At 53.3% G+C, this 20,886-nt stretch overlaps 1 protein-coding gene across 1 annotated transcript; it reads left to right on the top strand.

Annotated features, from left to right (window-relative positions):
- The first annotated feature begins 9 nt into the window (after positions 1 to 9).
- ABCC2 (ATP binding cassette subfamily C member 2) lies at positions 10 to 20,817 on the top strand. The gene is made up of 32 exons (XM_071446397.1): positions 10 to 2,895; positions 3,443 to 3,616; positions 4,045 to 4,167; positions 5,170 to 5,304; positions 5,707 to 5,829; positions 6,151 to 6,206; positions 6,400 to 6,631; positions 7,238 to 7,425; positions 7,989 to 8,166; positions 8,648 to 8,902; positions 9,386 to 9,451; positions 9,887 to 10,024; positions 10,367 to 10,513; positions 10,781 to 10,869; positions 10,959 to 11,021; positions 11,203 to 11,329; positions 11,484 to 11,660; positions 11,767 to 11,934; positions 12,235 to 12,421; positions 13,265 to 13,397; positions 13,823 to 13,928; positions 14,151 to 14,370; positions 14,839 to 14,993; positions 16,327 to 16,482; positions 16,585 to 16,784; positions 17,404 to 17,530; positions 17,931 to 18,032; positions 18,131 to 18,274; positions 18,506 to 18,664; positions 18,903 to 19,069; positions 19,425 to 19,619; positions 20,042 to 20,817. Exons 1-32 carry the CDS (start codon positions 2,854 to 2,856, stop codon positions 20,169 to 20,171), a joined length of 4,662 nt encoding a protein of 1,553 aa, XP_071302498.1. The 5' UTR covers positions 10 to 2,853; the 3' UTR covers positions 20,172 to 20,817.
- The last annotated feature ends 69 nt before the right edge of the window (positions 20,818 to 20,886 follow it).

Genomic DNA, 20,886 nt, shown 5'->3' with positions numbered 1-20,886 from the left:
ATGGCCACAGCTGGGAAACAAGGCCAGCTGTGGTCAGCCAGCAGCATAGGTGGGGATTAGCAATGCAGCAGGTGTAAGTGGTGAGAAGCACCTGGCTGATGGGGTGAGGAAGCTGTGAGCCATCCTGGGCTGTGGGTCCTCAGTACATGAGGTGGGGTTGGTGTGTGAGATTTCTTGGGAGGACAAGCTGCTTTTTCTAGGGGAGTTTCCAGGTCCTTGTCCCAACATAAAGCATAAACTGCTTGTTTTCTAGACAGTGTTTGGGGAATGTGCCTGTTGGATCATTGCTGCCTAGTCAGGATTGAAGCCTCAGACTCAGCTGTAAAATACCCAGTGAAAGATTTAAATGGTATCAGAGGGTGCATTAGAAGTGTAGAGTCCTAGAAGTAAAGCACCTTTATCCATCCTGCCTGCTCTTCTGTAAAAGATCACAAAGCTGAAGAGGATCCCTCTGACAGCCAAGACATTGGACCTCAGGACAAAAATGCTGGTTACAGATTTCCCATCTTGGCAATAGCTTACAGCCTGTGAGGATGTATGGAAAAAATGTGATACCTGACAAGGTGGCAGCACCTTTGTCACCTTAAATACAATCACATTATTGAAAACCTATCATCAAGACTACATATTTTCAGTTTAAAGGGTACATCCACTTTTTCACATGAATCCATCAGAGGTATTGGTGTCTCCAAAAATACCTTGGGAACTTAAGTTCTTAACAGAGGAACTGGGAAGGGAGTGACTGCATGGTGCTGGTGTCAGAGCTTGCTTCAGCACTGACAAATGTGCAGGCTTTAGGGAAGAATCCAAACTTGGAAAGAGTGTTTAAATTTATTATTATGGTCAATAGAGAGTTCATGAGAGTTCATAGGAGTTCATGACTTATGTTGAGATTTTATGAGTCATGGTCGTGATTATGATACTGGTAGCTCTGTTAAGATTGGGCTACCAATCATCATAATAATATGTAAGTATCATAATAATGATAATTAAGGTGAGAATATTCTGCTGACCAGGCTGCCTCATGTTTTTGAACATGGGGTAAGAACACGACGAGGCAGAGAAACTTCAGAGAAGATGCGAGCAGTGAGGGCTGGAGCAGTTTGGCTGATTGCCTGGCAGAGACCTCAGGATCAGACCCTGTGTGAGACAGGCACGAATCAATACCTAGTTTTGAAAAGCTATAACATGCTGTATAACAGATGGATAAAGAGAGGGGAGCACAGGGATACGATGGTATTGCTGGCCAAAGAGGTGCTACTTAGATCACCTTGGTCCCAGTGAATGTTTTCTGGGTATTTTAGTGGAGGAAGATTTAGGGAAGGAGCTGAAGGACAGTAAAGCTTTGTGGGTTTTTAAGAGGAGCATGCCCCAGCTGTGAGGGTAGAGAAAGTGGGTTATGCTTGCTTTGAACATCAGAGGGAGTGGAATCCTACGCTGAGGGCAACACTTCAACTCTTGAGTGAGAGACCAAAGCCAGGGTGAGGATGAGATGTGACCTGTACTAAAAACTGAGATAAACAATGGGATGGGGCATTATGTAGGGAGGTGTCATAAACAAGTGTGCCCCTTGGCAGCAGTGCTCCAAGTGGTTTTGAGCAAGGCCAGAGGACACCTCTGCCAGTGCCAGAAAGACAAATCACATCAGCAGTCCAGATGGAGAAGGGCTGAGTGAGTGCTCCATTCACTTCTTACTCATTGCATCAGTTTACAGCTCTCATGAGCAGTGTAATGGTTCTGGCCTGGAGGACGTAGCACTATGGATAGTTTTATTTACAAAAACATGTGGATTTAATCAGAGAAATTGCTAATAATTAACCACTGAGTTGGACATTGAGCCTTTCTTAGGTATTGATGGTTCCTGAGGAATTACTCATCATGTCACCCTTGACTTCTGAGTTATCTTGTAACTCCGTGTACAATGAGACAGCACAATAATTGCAGTCACCCTACTGTCCTCCTTTATCTGCTGTTCCCCAAAACCACACATGATAAAGCAAATCCAGTTCTAGCCTTAGTAGCACTGTCCCCATGTGTTCCTGTCACACTTAGGCCTTCCTAAGCAACAAGGGTTCAGTGGCAGTCAGTCTCCTTGGGAGTCATCCTCTTTCTGTCAGATGTTGGGGGTTACCTTAGCATGAAGATTCAAAGTCTCTTTGGGGTTTTGTGGTCAGCCAACTGCCATAACACACAGACAACATGGAAATGTGGGAAAGAAAGAAGCAAAAGAAGGAATTTGGAAAATCTTCAGGCCCTGCAGACTGGAAATTAGTAAAAGGAATCTGGATCCTGAAGACTCAGAAAGACCAGTACAGCATGTGGTGAGCTCAGCTGCCTGACACTGCAGATTCCCAGGCCAGGGGCACTGCTGGTGTCATGGGCCCCCTTGCCAAGTGGCACCAGCCACTGTGGGACCAGCCTTTGCTGGACTTTTTGTTGGCATTCAGCATGCTTCTCACCAGAGAGATCTGTTGCATCAAAGTAACGTCTTCAGCAGGTCCAGACGAGTTTGTGTCTGTTGGTGTGCATTGATCAAGGCTATGGTTTCTGAGCAGTGGCTGTGGTGTCCTGCAGTGACTCTGTGACTTCCCTGTATCTCCCCTTTGGTCTCTTCCTTGGGTCTTCCTCTGCTCTCTGCTCCTGAGCTGTGCAGCTTCCCAAGCCCTTTTGGTCACTGCTTTGGTTTGTAGGGTTGTGCAATAGCACCGAGTTAATAAATAACTGTGGGTCGTCAGAGTTTTTTGTCCCAAGACCGCTTGAGGGTGTGGGGGGACTTTTATCCCAAGCATCTGCCCAGGTCTCTCAGTTGGGCAGAGCGAGAGGAAGGAGCTGCCGTTTCTCCTTCCCCGAGCTATGTCAGCAGCCCTGGAGAAGTTCTGTGGCTCTGTCTTCTGGGTGAGTGACTGCATCATCCCCTGTGCCTGTTCTCTGGGTAGGACAGCCCCTCTGTGGGGAGGGCAGTGGGTTCCAAGGCTCACAGCCTGTCCTGCCAGTGAGACACAAGTGCCAGTGGTCAGCAGAGGGTGTGGGGTTTGTCCAGGAGTGCCGTGGCACTGAGTGCTGTGCACTGCCTGCACAGTGTTCACCAGACAGTGAGGCAATGACGCCTCTCTTACTGAGCTCTGTCCTGTTTTAGCCTTCCTGGGAACATAGGACAGCCTGTACGGACATCTGGAGAATGATTTGGCTTCGGCTGCTTCTGCTGGCTTGGCTCCAGCAAGGGGTGGCCATCTCTCGTTCCAGCAGAGATGGGGATGGGGATATCACCCGGACCTTGGCCGAGTGCTGAAATGCTCAGCCAGGAGGGTGGGTGTTGAAGGGGGGATGCAATGGCATGGAGTTGGGTGGGCAGGACCTGTAGTAGTGTTGGCTCTTGTCCTGTGTGCCAAGTGAGAGCCAAGCCATTGCATGTGACCTGGTGTTCTGTCCTTGCTGCCCCCAGAATGATTCCTACCTTGCTCGTCCGGATGCCGACCTGCCGGTGTGCTTCCAGCAGACTGTGCTGGTCTGGATCCCCCTTGGCTTCTTCTGGATTTTGGCCCCATGGCAGCTCCTGCCCATGTGCAAATCCAGAGCCAAGAAATCCTCTGTGACCAAACTCTACATCATCAAACAGGTAGAATGGAGCTGAGGGGGCACAGATGACAGGCTGGAGCAGCCTGAGGTGTTGGTAGTATGAGTGGAAGGATTCTGTGCTACAGTCAGGTGTGGGAGGGAAGGAGGAATGGGACAGGGAACAATCCAGGACAGAAATGTAAAGGGGAGTCCAGCAGGAGGCATGTCTGGGACAGAGGGCATAACAGGGAGAGATGCACTGGGAGGGAGGGCAGAGTGTGTACTGGGGCCTCTCATCTTGTGGGCTGCTATCTTCCAAACTGAAAATGATGGCAGTGCTCCTGTGGAGCTGTGGCACATTCACAGGGTTGAAAGCTGCCCCAGGCCAACTCTGGGTTGAAAAGGCTGTAAGGGTGTATTTTACGCTGAACTCTGTTACAGTCTCCCAGTGGTTCCAGTGTCCCCAATGGGCTGGCCCTCTCTCCACAGGTGCTGGCTGCTCTGCTGGTGCTGACGGCGGTGGCGGGGCTGGCGCTGGCATTTGTAGATGCGGAGCAGGGCGCTGTGCCAGCCGTGCAGTACACCAACCCCAGCCTGTACATCGCCACCTGGGTAAGGGCTCAGCCTGAACATGCTGTGACACTGCAGCACCGAGCAGAACGAGGCTTCCCTAGCACAGAGATCAGGGGGAAGCTGTGTCCACGGGGCAGGGGTAGCCTGGAAATTGGGTGGGACTAGCCCCAAACCTGTGTGGGTGGTGCGTGAGGATGATATGTTGAGGGCAGGTGCCTGGCTGTACAGCACTCACTGCTGTTATCCTTAAAACTGGGATGATTCTATGCCTGCAAGTGTAGCTGAGTCCCTGACAGAATTTCACTAGGAGCAGTGTGCTTTTCAAAGGACTGATTTTGCAGTGTGAACATCAGGCCATGGCTTGCTGCTCTGATGTCTCACAGCTTCCTTTACATTGCTGCTCAGTTTTGGGCAGAGCACCAGGAAGTACCGTGGGTGCCCAGGCAGAGGAGAGAGCTGGCTAAAGAGGATCTAGTGGCTATTAGCTTGATGGAATATGTGCATGGCAGTTACAGACATCTTGTGTGAGACATGGAGTATTCTAACAGTCTTAACAAATGCTCAGGAGCTACACTTCAAAGCGAAATAAGACCTTCATTTGCTTTCCTTCTTATTTTGTCATGTCATTTAGTTTCACATGCAGAGTCCATGTGAGATGATAAGGCAAGGGGACTCACCAGAGAGGCTGCACAGCTGGAATGTGATCTGGGTTCAGTTCCAGGTCTGGAGGCAAGGTGCTGGAGACAGGGTGTGACCCCTCATGGCTTGACATGTCTGAGAATCTGGAGAGAGAACAGCTAGAAAGAGTAATAGTGCCCTGCTGTAACATCAGGGTGCATTCAAACCTGATCTTATGTCTTCCTGAAGTAAACGTTTGCCCTCTATAATTAATTCTGAAGCTTATGAAGGGTTGGTGGTGTGTTCAGGGTTTTCAAGGCAGTGAATCCCAGCAGACCATGTGTGCTGGCATCCCAGGACACACGCTCCAAAGGCACTTTTAGAGCCAGCCCTCGTCCTGCAGCTCTGATTTTCTTTCCCCAGATGATGGTCCTGCTGGTGCAGGATGCACGGCGCTCCTGCTTGCGCAGAGATTCGGGGGTGCTTTTCTGCTTCTGGACACTCTCCCTTCTCTGTGGGATTCTGCCATTCCAGTCGCTCGTCCGGAGAGCCCTGCAGGTTGGGTTTCACAGGAAGCTCTGTGCTTCAACGTGGTCTTGCTCTGCTCCCAAACAAGCTTCCTCATACTCTTCTCTTGACAAGCTCTCTGTGGTATCACTGGGGTCCCAGCTGCCCTGGGGACCTTGGGGAACCACAAAAGACCTGGGAAGGAATCCCTGTTTGAATTCATCCTGTCTCTTTGCAGAAGTATAAACTCTCCAGGACTAATTTCTCCACTTAAACACTTATGGGAAGAGGTCGGGGAGAAGCAGGGAGAGGTGGCAAAGGGAAGCTGATCCAGGACTCAGAGCGAGTTTTGCACTGCTCTGTTTGGCTCAGCCAGGGGATGGATCTTGTCTCTGAGTACCAGGGGCCTTGAGACAGTCCCTAGCAATAACCCTGGGCTTTCCATTTCTGCAGGAACCAATCTCTGACCTGCCACAGTTTATCCTTTTCTTCATCTCCTATGGGCTCCAGCTGCTGCTCTTCCTTGTCTCAGGCTTCTCAGATATTGCCCCAGAAACAAAGGAAATTGGGAAGAAGGTATGAGGACTACAGGGACTGCGTTTGGGGCGCCACATCCTGAGCATTGTGTGGGGCAGGGCAGGCTCCGTGCAGGCTCCAGGCTCCTTGGGAGGACCTGAAGACTTCAGCACAGGGCTCAGTAAGAGCTGGAGCCTGGGGTATCTGCATGTGTGTCCAGCGTGGGCTGTGGCTGGCTCTGAGCTGAGGTTTCTGGGGCTGGAGCTGGCACGGTTTGAAACCTATGAGGCTCCTTAATGGCTGGGGGTGCTAAAGCAGCTTTTGTCAAAACCATCCCCCAGATAAACAATCTCTCAGTACCCCCTTTGCTTTGTACCACAGAACCCACAGGCGACAGCCTCCTTCCTGAGCTCCATCACCTTTGAATGGTACACCAGGTGAGCAGGGCTCTGAGGGAGGTCGGGCTGGCAAAGTGCAGGGGTGCCTGAGGGGAGCCTGCAGCTCAGGCTGGGAGAGGCACCACGTTGGGTGCAGCCCGTGCAGCCTGAGCCCAGGGCCAGGGTGGTGTGAAGGCTCTGCATTTGCAGCAGGAGTCTCCAACAAATGTCATTGGATTTCTCTGTCCCACAGCATGGTTTTCAAGGGCTATCGCAAGCCTTTGGAGATAGAGGATGTCTGGGAATTGAAAGATAAAGACAAGACAAAGGCTCTTTACACTGCTTTTGAGAAGAACATGAAGACTGCAATGCAGAAGGCCAGGGCAGAACTGGAGAAACGGAAACGCAAGAAGAGGCGCCAGGAAGGTGACCCAGACCATGGGAACAGCATGAGCAAGGCCCAGAGCCAAGACATCCTGGTGCTGGTAAATCCATTCCTACTCTTGCTCTCGTGTGAGACTGAGACACCCAGGTCCAGCCTCAGGGAGCAGGGTCACCTCACCTCCCTGCAGTTCCCTTCTTTGATCCCACGGGACCATGGGCAAGGATAGGGGAAACCATGGCAGGGTCTTCCTGTCATGTCCTTGGCAGATCCCCATATTTTGAGAGACCGAGAAAGTCTCCATCTTTCTGCCTTACATAAAGACAGGAACCACCCTCAAATCTGCAGTACAAGCAGTTCCCTTATGTCTATCTACCTCAGTTACTTTCCAGCAATGAGGTCAGAGGGAACATAATTCCATGACCACCCCTGGCCTCAGATTCTTCATGATTTTTCCCTGATTTTTTGCCTGAGAGGTTCAGGCTGGTTTGGGTTTTAACAATTGTCTTTGGTACAAAAGAGAAGGTCTAGTCTTGGCTGTGTATGACATAAGCAGAGATCAGTGAAAGGGAGTGTGACAGGAGCTAAAGCCAAGGCTTTGTTCAGGATACCTGATCTGGGGTCAGTGAGGTGCTGCCCTAAAGCATCCTTCCAGATGCAGGATGTGTGTACAACCAGCTCCCTCACTTCTGTGTGGGCTTTCCTCTAGGAGGAGAAGCAGCCAAAGAAGAAGAAGAAGAAGAAGGGAGACAATGAGGACTCAGGCCTTCCCAAGGATTACCCCAGGGGCTGGTTGATAAAAACCTTGGGCAAGACCTTCCAGCAGAATCTCCTGCTAGCAGTGGCATTCAAGGTGGTGCATGATGCCCTTGTGTTTGTCAGCCCCCAGCTGCTGAAGTGAGTCCTTTCTCTCTGTCCTGACTTTGCTCCCAGCCCCACCATCTCCCAGTGTGTGCTCTGTATCCAGCCCCACCATCTCCAGGTGTGCCTCTCCCAGCCACAGAACCTGGGGACATTTTGTACCCTCACCAAAAAGAGGAGAATGTGTTGGGGTACAGTTTAACAAAGAACTGATCTGAGCTGTCTGCCAGGATAGCACACTCTTATGTGTGTTATCCTGCTCCCTTGCATCCTATTGTGCAGCCCTGCTCCCTCCCTGGAGACAGTCCTGGCTCTTTTTGGGGCCCTTCCAGAGCCAGTGCAGCTCAGCCCAGCAGGGCCTCCCTGGTGTGTTGTGCAGAGCAGCACAGTCTCTCTGCTGTGGATGCTCTTCCATTAGTGACCCTCTGCCCTGTCTGTGGCAGAACAGGGTTCCCAGCTTGCTGAGCATCGAGCCAGCTCTCTGGGGCAGGGTTTGGCTCACCACTCTTGTGAGGATGCTCCCCCTGCATTCACTGGGAGCATCCTGCTTGGGTGTGTCTCAGTAGGCTGTGTGTCTCATGAGCTTCCTTCCCTGCCAGGCTGCTGATTGCCTTTGTGTCAGATGAGGATGCCTTTGCCTGGCAAGGCTATCTGTATGCCATCCTGCTCTTCCTGACAGCAGTGATCCAGTCCCTCTGCCTGCAGCAGCACTTCAGCTTGTGCTTCCAGCTTGGCATCAATGTGCGAGCCAGTCTCATCGCTGCCATCTACAAGAAGGTCTGTATGGTCCTGTCATCATCCCTGTTGGCTTCCTCCAAGCTGGGCTGTGGATAAAATCATGCACCTGCCCCATCAGCCTGGGGTGTGTGCACTTTCCTCCTCAGAAGGCAGAGGGAGAGCTTGGGGGACACCCACCCAGCCCTGAGGACACTGAGAGCCCTAGTTCTGCTTGGGACCTGGGTGCTGCAGCCATGTGTTTGACAGCTACCAGGGGCTGGGGCAGGGTTCTCTTCAGAGCAGTGCAGCACCTGGGGCAGGTGCACAACACCTCGGATTCCTGCACAGGGTGCTTTTCTTTGCACCCAGTGGCTCCAGGTGTGCAGGCAGTGAGGAGAGCACTGGTGCCCAGTACAGAAGCACCAGGAGCAAACCCAGAAGTGGTTTCAGCCTGGTCTGCTGATTCCCTGCTCTGAGCCATGCTGCTGGCAGCGGGGCTGCTCCCAGGCTGGCCTCTGCTGACTGAGGTTTCTCTTTCCAGTCGCTCACCATGTCCGGAGCCACCCGCAAGGAGTCCACGGTGGGAGAGACTGTCAATCTGATGTCAGCTGATGCCCAGAGGTTCATGGACTTGGCCAACTTTATTCACCAGCTGTGGTCATCCCCCCTGCAAATCATCCTTTCCATTGTCTTCCTCTGGGGAGAGCTGGGCCCCTCTGTCTTGGCTGGCATTGCAGCCTTGTTGCTGCTGCTCCCCATAAACGCATTCCTGGTTGCCAAGGCCAAAACCATTCAGGTCAGTGGTGGGTGCAGTATCCTCCCTGGTCTCCCACATCCAACCCCACTGTTGCTGCCCTCCCTCATTTGCCACACTCCCTACCCTTTGCTTTTGTGCTCTGGATCTTTCCCAGCCTAGGAAGTTGATCTCACTTGGGCTGGGGGTGCCTCCAGCCTGAGCCAGAGGAGATCAGCTGCCATGAGTAGGAGATAGGTGAGATCTGTTCTACCATCACAGCTGAACTTGAACCAGACTGGGCACAGCCTTGAGGGCTAAAAATGAGATATTGCCACCCATAAGATAAAGCTTTAGCTTCTACCTGACAGTAGGGGGGTGTTTTTCCCCAACTTGTCCAGAGCCACAGGGAGCCAAGGCTCAGCTTCATAGGATGACTCCTCTGGGCTGTGGAGCTCATCCTTCCCTTTCCTGTGGCAGCCCAGATGGATTTCCAAGGGTGAGCTGCTGTCTGCTTCAGGTGATGTCTGGCTCTTCTGTTTGTAGGAGAGTAACATGAAGAACAAGGATGCACGCATGAAAATAATGACTGAAATCCTCAATGGAATCAAGGTGGGCAGTGGAGTGGAGACTCTCTGGGCAGCTGCTGCACCCCTCTTCTTGGTGCACTGTCCCTGGAGGCAGCACCTCTATAACCCTACAGCACCAGTGTTAGTCTAGCTTGGGTCTGGGTCTGAGCAATTCCCTCAGCTGCCTCATCTTTTGAAAAGTTGGCTGAGGAGGAGCTCTGGATACTTGGACTAAGAGTTGGAAGCCAAGAGTGAGTTTTCTGCATGGCTGTGGTAGTGGCATGGTGGCAGAGGAGCTGGCAGTGAGGGAGTGGGAGTGCAGTGGGGAAATGCTGTAAGCAGGACAGCAGAGGGGAGATGCAGTGGCCAGTTGGCTTCTGGGCAAGCCAGGTGATGGAGGTGCTGGCCACCAGTGAGCTGAGTGTGGAGGGGGGCATTCCTGTGACACCAGCACCTGCTCACCCTGCTCACCCTGCAGATCCTGAAGCTTTTTGCCTGGGAGCCCTCCTTTGAGAAGCGAGTTAATGAGATCCGGGCTCGTGAGCTCAAGAACTTGGCGAACTTTGGTTACCTGCAGTCAGTCTCTATCTTTGCCTTCACATGTGCTCCTTTCCTGGTGAGTGAGTGACAACAGCCCTGGGGAGGGTGTCCCTTCCTCTGAGCTGGGGCTGGGCTGTGGCCAAGGGGATGGGAAGTATTTGGGACCTCAGCTGGAGTGTTTCTGCAGCGAGGAAGGGGCTGGCTGGGGGATATAGGTTATGGTTCTGGTTCCTGGCAGGAGAGCTGTGGTGGAAAGGAAGAGGTCCCATCAGGGTGGTGAAATGGGGCCCAAGGGAGAACAGAAGCAGGAGGGGAACAGGTCCCCAGCATGAAAGCACTGCTGAGGCCTTGGGGTAATTTGAGGGTCTGGGCTGCACACAAACACACTGATGGTGGCTTTCCCTTATATCTGTCCTAGGTCTCCTTGGCAAGCTTTGCTGTCTACGTGCTTGTGGATGAGAACAACATCTTGGATGCACAGAAGGCCTTCACTGCCATCTCCCTTTTCAATGTGCTGCGCTTCCCCATGGCCACGCTGCCCATGGTCATCTCTGCCCTGGTGCAGGTCAGGCCTTACCTGGGGCAGGGGGTGCAGGGGCATCCCATGACCTCTGTCCAAAGCAGCAGATGGGGCTCAGGTGTGTGATGGACCCCCAGGGCTCAGCACACAGGACTCTGCTGGCACTGGGGTGGGACAGCACTCACCTGCATAACCCCACAGGTTTGGGGCCCAGAGGTTGGGTGGTGACTGTGATGTGATGCTCTGCCTATGGGGCTCTTGCCAGCCCACCCACGCCCATGTGCCATCCTCATCCTCTTTCCACCATGGCAGGTCAATGTGTCAACTGTGAGGCTGGAGCGCTACCTGAGTGGAGAAGACCTGGACACCTCAGCTATCCACCACAACCCCATTGCAGGCAGGTGAACCTCCAGATTGCTCCCTGTGGGCCTCAGGCTGGCCCAGCCCTGGGCTTTCCCCTCTCTGAGGGACATCTCTCTCTGGCAGGCAGTGCTGTGCGTTTCTCAGAGGCCACCTTTGCCTGGGAGCAGGATGGCAACGCTGCCATAAGAGAGTGAGTGCTCCATCAGGGGACAGAGGGCTGGGCAGGGGAGGCTTTCTGTGTTATTAGCTGGGGAGGGCAACCACCTCTCAGTGCTGCTAGGCATGAGTGTCCCAGAGACACTGCCCTGTCCCACTCAGGAACTGATGAGGGGCCTGGCAGTGCTGCTTCCTCAGCCCTTATGTCTTTGCAGTGTCACCCTGGACATCACACCTGGGAGCCTGGTGGCTGTGGTGGGGGCTGTGGGCTCAGGCAAGTCTTCATTGGTGTCAGCCATGCTCGGGGAGATGGAGAATATCAAGGGACACATCAACATCCAGGTGAGAGGAGCCAGCTGGTCCATAGGGCTTTGGAGCTGCCTGGGAGCTCAGCAGAGAAGTAGAGCAGGACTGTCCCAGAGTGGTGGCTCTGGGCAAGGACAGGCTGCAGGAGGTGTCAGTGCTCAGGCTGACAGGTTCTTGTCTCTCCTTCCAGGGCTCCCTAGCCTATGTCCCCCAGCAGGCCTGGATTCAGAATGCCACACTGAAAGACAACATCATTTTTGGGTCGGAAGTGGATGAAGCCAGGTATCAGCAGGTTCTCAAGGCCTGTGCCCTCCTTCCAGACCTGGAATTGCTGCCTGCAGGTGACCAGACAGAGATTGGAGAGAAGGTATCAGCCCTGGGCACCAGGGGTTTCCGATAGCACCTGCAGCAGAGGCCAGAGCAGTTGCCCTGTGCCAGCCCCATGTGCAGGGAGGTCCTTCCCTTCCTCCCAGGGAATCAACCTGAGCGGGGGCCAGAAGCAGCGGGTGAGCCTGGCGCGGGCGGTGTACAGCGACGCAGACATCTACGTGCTGGATGATCCGCTCTCGGCCGTGGATGCCCACGTAGGCAAGTACCTCTTCGAGCACGTGCTGGGGCCAAAAGGGCTGCTGCAAAAGAAGGTGAGCACCCACACCCTCCAACCCACCCCCCCAGCCAGGCAGGAGTGGCACTGGTGTGGTGTTAGCCATCCGAGGAAGTCTGAGATTGCTTGCCTGGGACAGAGGGGAATCCTGCAGCTTTCACAGGGGGCTGCAGCAGGCAGGGGAGGCCTCAGGAGTCCCCAGAGGGGTACCCTGTGTCCTCATAGCCAGGCATTGCTAAGCAGACAAGTCCCCAAGTGGGAGATGGAGAGCCTGCAGAGCCATGGCTGGGGATGAGGGGTGCTCTGATGATCACTACCCTGCACCCCTTTGTTGCAGACACGGATCTTGGTGACGCACAGTATCAGTTTCCTGCCCCAGGTCGATAACATTGTGGTGCTGACAGCAGGAGCAGTGTCTGAGCATGGCTCCTACAGCACCCTGCTTGCAAACAAGGGGGCCTTTTCCCAGTTCCTGAACTTGTATGGAAATCAGGAGGAGGATGTTTCAGAGGAAAATACTGCAGGTATGGGAACAGAGTGGGGCTGTGGCAGTTAGAGTGGCTGTGGGTGTATCTTGGGGATATGAAGGTCTGATGTGTCAGCCTGACCTGGCCCTATCCAACCCAGGCACCAGTGGTGGCTGCTGTGAATCCTTCTCAGCTTCAGGCAATCAGCAGCACAATAACTTCTGACCAAGACTTGCATTCAAGCATTATGTTGAACATCCAGCACAGGACCTGTTTAACTTTTTTACTCCCTTTTTAGTTCATTTATTATGGGTCCCAAAATCTTATGTGGCAACAGGCTTAATATTTTTGTGATGCTGAGGTCAGAAAGACCCTTTGGTTAGTTCTAAACATCCCATTGGATAATATTTCATCTTTATCATATCCCCCAGTGCTATGGGTAGCAGTGGTGTGAGGTCAGGTGGGTGCTTACCCTGTCAGAGCTCAGCCCAGTTGTCCTGCTGCAGCCTGGCTATTCCCAGTATGTCTTCAGAGAGCCCACCTCCACCTGCTCAAGGAGATGCTTCTGAGCTGGAGTGACATGAACTACCAGATCTTGCACTACTAAACTAGCACAAATCCCTGCTTGAGGTCTGGCCAGTGGTGCTGGGAGGAGTCAGCAGGAGGGATTGCCTCTGAGCAGGCCTTTAGCCCTATGTCCCCTATCACTTCTCTCTCCAGCACAATGCATTTCTTCCTCCTCCTGCTGTGCTGGTCTTGCAGCAAGGTTGGAGAAGGTGTGATACGTGGTGGTAGGACACAGCCACGGCCTGGGGTATGGCACGGAGCAGAGGTGTGGTGTATGGGATCTGCTCTTTCCTCAGTGCCTGACCCTACCTTCCCTCATCCCTGTGCTTGTAGCTGTTGCTCTAGCTGGGGATGAAGAGGAGGCTGATGAAGCTGTGGATCCTTGCATGGAGGAGCGCACTGAAGACGTGGTGACAATGACCCTGAAGCGAGAGGCCAGCATCCATCAGAGAAAATTGAGTCGCAGGTGGGCCATGACTTGAGCTCTCAGCTCTTTCCCCTGCCACAAGCACTGCTCCCTCAGAGACAGGGATGTGGGGGCTTCCCACGGAGTTCCTGCTGGGAGCCTCCCTGCCTGCTCCTACCACAAGCTGCTGTGGGTCAGGAGCATCTGATTTTGCCTTTACTCACTCTAGTGTGCCACAGCCTTACTCTGCACTCTTCCCTGAAACTTGTGCTGATGGCTAGTTCTGCCTTTGGGAATGAGGCTTTAATTCTATGGCTGCACATGCCTAGTGCTTCCACAAGGCTCACTCAAAGCTGCCCCAGTTAGGACATTATTTTCCAGAGGACTCCACCACTGAAGACCCAGTGCAGCACAGGGATGGACCCCCAGGAGATTAGGACCAATTCAACACCATATGACTAATGGTACTCATCACCTCCCTGCAGCCTTAGTAAAAGGAGCACCAGTTCCCAGAAGAAGGCCCAGGAGGAGCCCCCGAAGAAGCTGAAGGGACAGCAACTGATCGAGAAAGAAGCTGTGGAAACCGGCAGGGTGAGGAGCATGGGGGGTGAAGCACTGTGCTGCTCTGGCCAAGTGCTGCCAGACCCTGACTGTGGCTCAGAGAAGCTGGTGTGGGCTTCCACAGCCAAGGAGACAGAGCTGCCTGGGACTGGTGGGTGGGGTGGTGGAGGGGAGCACGGTGGGCAGCAAGGTGGAGCCCCAAGGCTGTGCTGGGTGTTACTGCCTGCGGTCTGAGGCTCAGTTGGTCCACAGGTGAAGTTCTCCATGTACTTGCGGTACCTGCGTGCTGTTGGCTTGTGCTTTACCTTCTGGATTGTCATGGGCTACGTTGGACAATACGTGGCCTACGTGGGGAGCAACCTGTGGCTCAGTGACTGGACCGACGACTCTGTGCGCTACCAGAACCAGAGCTACCCCACGCAGCTGCGGGACCTGCGCATTGGTGTCTTTGGGGCACTGGGGCTCTCACAAGGTCAGTGTGGGAGGACAGCAGGTCCCACTCACCTCCTCTGTGTGGTCCAGGAGGGATATGACTTGCAAGGCCTGCAGCCAGCAGTGCGGTAAGGAGCAGGGGACCCAGCATTTTGTTCATTTGCCTGCTGCTGCCTTCCTTCCAGCTCCTGGCTGAATTGTGGACACACACCAGTCTGAAAGCAGCAGAAATTGTCCCAAGTCTGTGTTGCCCCCTCAGTTTAAGATAATTTTCCTTAATCAGATTAGACATAGTGCTAGGGCCCAAGGCTTTCCAATAGGGTTAGTGTTCCTCCCCTGTGCTGGGACACAGTTGCTGGGGCCTCCCAAGAAGGAGGGATGCAGGATTATCCCAGCGGCTCGCTGCAGAGCTGCTGCCTTGGCACTGCTTGGTGTGTCCATCAAGCCAAAGGGTACCTGGGGCCAGTGTCACCCATGAGCTGGTGACAGCCCCGTGCTCTCCTTGCAGCTGTCTTCCTGCTCTTTGCAACCATGCTGTGTGCCCAGGGCGCCATGCGAGCCTCCCGTGTCATGCACCAGCAGCTGCTCAGCAACATCCTGCGCGCGCCCATGAGCTTCTTCGACACCACCCCGGTGGGCCGCATCATCAATCGCTTTGCCAAGGTAAGAGAACAGCCCCAACACACAGAAGGTTTGTTCCACCACATCTGCAGAGCGTTGGGTAGTGGCATAACCCTGCTCCTGTTGAGCACTGCAGAGCTGGGCCCAGGTAAAGGCCAGGAAGGGACCAGGAGGACATGGGGATGCAAGGCTGACTGAGCCAAACCACATCCTGGGCTTTATCAGAAAGGCAGTGTGGCAAATCACAGGAAGTTGTTACTTGCTCTGCTCAGTGCTGAGGAGCTTACACCTGGATACTGTGTCCTCTTTGGAGTCACCAGGGCAAGAAGGATGTGGAGAAACAGAAGAGGGTCCATAGTAGATGACTAAGAGAGGTAAGAGCCTTGAGCTCATGTCCCACAATAAGAAGCCCTTCTGTTTATAGACTTCCAGCAAAATCTACAATCTTTTCTATCTTAGTGAAAGTCAAAGACCTCAAACAGGTAATTTCAAGTGTGATGCTTCTCCACTTCTTCCTTTGGTACCATCTCTTGATTTTTGAGGCTCTTAAAATTAAGCCTATGGGTCTGGGTTTATTCTGAGTTGAGAGAGTATGTGGTGCCTGGCTAGGAGATGGATGAGGACGAGCTGGACACCTGGGTGCACCTGCATGGACCTGGAGTTTGCCCTGTCCCTCTTTTTGCTTCAATTACTGCTCCTGTATCCTAGGTCCTGATGAAGATGCAGCTCTTAAAGCTGGTCTGTGTAACAGAGGAATATTATAGGAAGTTTCTGTCACAGCATATGTTGCAGTTGAGAGGGCCATGACATACAAAGTATCATCATACAATTTCAGAAAGCTTTAAGCATTTGCCCAGAGTGACACTATACCACATCAGAAGGCTTCAGGTGTCTGCCCATACAGTACAACATCACTTCGCTTCAAAGGGCTGCAAGTGTCTGCTCTTCTTGCTTTTCAGCCCAACCTTTTATACCCTTTATCTTACATGTTTTACACCTGTGTGTCCTCTTTACCCTTTTGTGATTGGTCGGTGCACTTTGGCACTCCATGTCTCATTACCTTCAATGCTGTTCACCTGTTTTTCACAGCTGTAGCCCATTGGGGATGAGGCTCAGCTGCAGCTCCACTCCCAGTTACCACAAACTGTGTACCTACAAGTTTCTCTGTTAACTCAGCTGTTTACAAGCTATGGACTGTGGCCCTAAATGAGGTTGTGACCACAACACCAATTCAGGATGATCTGATATTTTTACAAGTGTCTGGCACTGTATTATCACAGGAGTGTGTAGGAGCCCTGTGTGTATGGGGCCTTTGGGCTTCTCCTTCTCTCTGGGGTTGCTGACTGCTTCTCTATACTTTTTTTATATGCTCCAGGACATCTTCACGGTAGATGAGACCATTCCCATGTCCTTCCGCAGCTGGATCTCCTGTTTCATGGCCATCATTAGCACACTGATTGTGATCTGCCTGGCCACTCCCTTCTTCGCTGTTGTTATCATTCCCTTGAGCATCTTCTACTATTTTGTGCTGGTGAGTAACTGGGCCCTGAGTGAAGCTTCTGCCCTGCTGAGAGCAGTATCTTGGTGGCTGCTGTGCTTTGTGTTGGTAACCAGTCTATGCCGTTCGTTTCAGCGCTTCTACGTGTCCACGTCACGCCAGCTGAGGCGTCTGGACTCTGTCACCAGGTCTCCCATCTACTCCCACTTTGGTGAGACAGTGTCAGGCCTTTCTGTGATCCGGGCCTATGGACACCAAGAACGGTTCCTGAAGCAAAATGAGATCACCATGGACATAAATCAGAAAAGTGTTTATTCCTGGATAATATCGAATAGGTGAGTTTTACCACTTATGCCACAGCACAGCTAGCAGCACTTCTGCCTGGGCTTCTGGGTCCTGAGAGAGATCCCTGGGATCCCTCCCTACAGTCCTTTGGTCTCAGCATTGAGGGTCTGCATAGGTACTGGGGCAGTTTAGGAGAGGGGCACCATCTGCGGCAATGGGACATGTTAGGGTGATTTTGAAAGCCAAAGTATTCTCCCCTACAAAGTGTCCAGAGGCTGGCAGGGTGGGTTGTGCAGTCAAGGGCTGAGATGCTCTGGGAAGAGGGTGATCCTCCAGGCCCAGCAGGACTGCAATGTGAGCACTTTCTGGTTTTGAATCTTATTGGTAAATGATTTGGGTGTTTGAGGGTTGAATGTTTGGGGCTCTTCTGATACATGGCACTACCAGCACAGGATGTTATGTATAGGTTATGTAACATAAATGAACCTGCTTGCAGAATTGGCCACAGATGACCTGCTGTGTACATGCACCAATGTGTGCAGTGTGCACAGCGCTGGGCTCGGGGCTGGCTGTGGGGGATGCTGCTGCAGTGTGCTGTTACTGGCAGGCTGTGTGTTGGGCACAGGCAGATGCCTTCCTGCCCCTCTCAGCTGTCCTCTCCTGGTGCAGGTGGCTGGCCATCCGTCTGGAGTTCGTTGGGAGCCTGGTGGTTTTCTTCTCTGCACTCCTGGCAGTGATTGCAAAGGGCACTTTGGAGGGCGGCATCGTGGGCCTTTCTGTCTCCTCTGCTCTCAGTGTGAGTCACTGAAAGCATTTTCTCCTTCTGGGGCAGGGCTGTCTCTGGGAGCTCTGGGCTGCTGGCAGGATGCTGCCCTGCCACCAGCTCTGATCCATGGAAATGGGATTATTTGGGGTGTCCCATCACCTGGGGAGTGGCTATAGAGCCATGGAAGCACATATTCATCCCAGTCTGAGTGGGATACTTGCTGCCATGGGGAGGAAAATGGCCCTGCTGTGGATCAGAGATGCTGCAGCAAAGTTTTGAAGGGCTGGGGAGAGGGGGGCTGTGCCTCAGCAGTGGAGCATTAGGGACAAGGCCAGGTGTGCTTGTGCCCAGGATGATTCCCTGGGCTGAGGTGGGAGGTGGTTTTCCCTGGGTGCCACTGAGCTCTGCACCCTCTGGTTCTGCCATGCAGGTGACCCAGACACTGAACTGGCTGGTGAGGACATCTTCGGAGCTGGAGACCAACATCGTGGCTGTGGAGCGGGTCCATGAGTACGCGACCGTGAAGAATGAGGTGAGGGATCCAGGGTCTGGGCAAACACCTGCTGCACAGCTTGGTGCTAGTCAGCATTGCAGAGTGAACCCCCTTAATGCTCCTGTGCCCTCCCCCAGGCTCCATGGGTGACAAAAAAGCGTCCACCACGTGGCTGGCCCAGCAGAGGCGAGATCCAGTTCATTGACTACAAAGTTCGCTACCGACCTGAACTGGACCTGGTTCTTCAGGGGATCACCTGTAACATTGGGAGCACTGAGAAGGTGCCTCTGCCCTCACTACACTCTTTACTCTGTTAAAGCTGTTTCTTCTTCTTGGCTTCAGTCTGTGCGCTGGGGTGGGATGTGGCTCCTGGGGACTTGAGCTGCAGGAAAGGAACTAAAGCAGACAGTCTGGGTGATGGTAAGGGCAGGAAGGCCCACCAGACCAAGATAGAGAGCATCTGCCCTGTTTTCTACAGCCCTGTCATCTGGTCTAATAAGCTGCTTCCACAGGTGGGGGTTGTGGGCCGGACTGGGGCTGGAAAATCCTCCCTCACCAACTGCCTGTTCCGGTTGCTGGAGGCGGCTGGAGGGAAGATCATCATCGATGACGTGGACATAGCAACAATTGGCCTCCATGACCTGCGCAACAACCTCACCATCATCCCCCAGGTGAGCTGACCCCCGCCTTTCCACATCCCACTGCTGCATGGCCCCTGCAGGCACTGCATGGCCTCAGTGTGTCCCTGGGTGCTGTGGACGTGCCAAAGGTCTGTGAGCAGGCTGTCACCACATCCCTTGCCAGCTGCAGGCAGTGGTGTGAGCAGGATGTGGCCACACTTGGAGGCCAGGAGCCATTGCCCCTGCTAAATGGCTGTGGTGGGGCTGAACACGGTGCTGTCCCTGGCAGGACCCCGTGCTCTTCACTGGAACCCTGCGGATGAACCTGGACCCCTTTGACCAGTACTCAGATGAGGAGGTCTGGAAGGCCCTGGAGCTGGCTCACCTGAAGACTTATGTGCAAGGCCTTCCCGAGAGGCTGCTGCATCACGTGAGCGAGGCAGGGGAGAACCTGAGGTGAGCAGAGGAGCAGATGCAGGCCCAGCTCCCCTCCCTTCTCTAAATCCCAGGGACCAGCCTGGAACAGCAGCCTCCAGCAAAGTGGTTGTCCAGGGCTGATGCACAGAAGTTTCTGGGAAGTGAAAATGGAAGAAAATGGCAGAGGAGTCAGGGTTCTTAGCGAGCTAGTGTGAGCCAACCCTTCAGTGGTGGCTCAGAGAGTAATATGCTGAGGGACGTGGTGCTGGGGGTGGCAGATGGTCAGTGAGGAAAGGCCAGGGACAGTGTTGGGGTCAGAGCAGCGAGATGCAGTAGGCTTGCAGAAGGTCCACTAGTGTCTGTCTAGTAACTCATGCTCTTCATCTCCTCCCAGTGTTGGACAGAGGCAGCTGGTGTGCCTGGCCCGGGCCCTTCTCCGCAAAGCCAAGATCCTCATCCTGGATGAAGCAACAGCAGCCGTAGATCTGGAAACGGATCATTTAATCCAGACAACAATCCGGAGTGCGTTTGCTGACTGCACTGTCCTTACTATCGCCCATCGCCTCCACACCATCATGGACAGCAACAGGTACCACGGGACCATACTGCAGGGCAAAGGCAGTGGGCATCTGGGGATTCTTGGGACGGGGCTAGAGGTGGACAGCAGCGGAAGCGAGAATGCAGCCAGAGGGGAAGGGGTGGATGCAGAGCCTGGGGCAGTAATACACAGTGGTGAAGAGAACAGAAGAATAGTAGGGATGTCCATGCAGAAATGCTGCCTTTGTGGGAGAAATATTTTTTGAGATCCTTCAACAGACCATAGAAGCATTTGCTCTTGACACCTTATGTGTGTCACCCATAACACAGGGAGGAGGGCTGTGCCCTCTCACTGCTGTGCCCTCAGCACTGCTGCGAGGAGAACCACATAAAGTGGCTCAGGGCTGCAGTGCTGGCACCAGCTGTGCTATCCTCTCAGATCCTGGGAGCTGAGGCCTTGTTCCCTTCTGCCAGGGTGATGGTGCTGCAAGCTGGGCAGATTGTGGAATTCGACAGCCCCACGGAGCTGCTCATGAAGCAGGGCATCTTCTCTGCGATGGCAAAGGACGCCGGCATCACTGCTGCAGAAACCACGGCTCTGTAGGCAGGGGCTGGCTGTCAGACAGCTCCTCCTGCTGCCACTCACCCACAGCCGAGCTGCCAGGAATTGGCCTCTCTGCAGCAGGGAAGCAAAGAGGGTGGCTTCTCTGGCTGGCCAGAGATTGAGCATCTGGACTTGAGCGAGCTGTTAACCTTACTACCACATCCTGCCTGATGTGCACACAAGGGTGTGGAGCTGCATAATTTATTCCAGGGTAGAGGGGAAAAGCTGTCTGCCAGGCACGGAGATCATGACCTCCAGTGGGGGTGGTCTTAGTTTTTGTACTTCACCATGCCAGGTGAATCTAGCTTAGAGATGCTTTAGCATTAGGGAATGAAATTTAGTTTAATCAAAGACTGAATGTTATAATGTATTTACTTTTTGTAACTATTTGTAGTCGTCCAACTACAAGGCTGATGTCAAGGCATGTAAGTAAGCCTCAGTTTAGCTTTAAACCTGGCTAGTGCTTGGGTGGGGAGAGCTGCCAACAGAGTTACACAGAGCTGGGCAGTCCAAATCGAGGGGCACAGCTCTACTTGTGCAGAACACTGCTCTGTAGCAAAACCAGGGCTGCCTGCCTTCCTGTGGCTACTGCTCCCTTTGATTGTATTGCAAATAAATGAGCCTCTCCCTGAGGCTATCACAACCACTTGTGAGGCAGATTTTGGGGCTGTGGTTCCAGACTGCAAACGTGATGGTGGTGGAGACAAGCTGGAGA

Source organism: Agelaius tricolor, unplaced genomic scaffold, assembly GCF_023055355.1.
Source record: "Agelaius tricolor isolate 1412-34295 unplaced genomic scaffold, bAgeTri1.0.p SCAF_22, whole genome shotgun sequence".
NCBI classification, from domain to species: domain Eukaryota; kingdom Metazoa; phylum Chordata; class Aves; order Passeriformes; family Icteridae; genus Agelaius; species Agelaius tricolor.
The sequence above is the reverse complement of the archived record's forward strand: the minus strand, read 5'-3'. Positions and strand labels throughout refer to the sequence as shown.

What these genes read in the sequence shown, in the direction of transcription:
- ABCC2 (XM_071446397.1), top strand. Translation starts at nt 2,854, where the DNA reads ATGTCAGCAGCCCTGGAGAAGTTCTGTGGCTCTGTCTTCTGG. An exon ending in AACTCTACATCATCAAACAG is followed by an intron (nt 3,617 to 4,044) that starts GTAGAATGGAGC and finishes CTCTCTCCACAG; the next exon opens with GTGCTGGCTGCTCTGCTGGT. An exon ending in TCCTGGATAATATCGAATAG is followed by an intron (nt 16,785 to 17,403) that starts GTGAGTTTTACC and finishes CTCCTGGTGCAG; the next exon opens with GTGGCTGGCCATCCGTCTGG.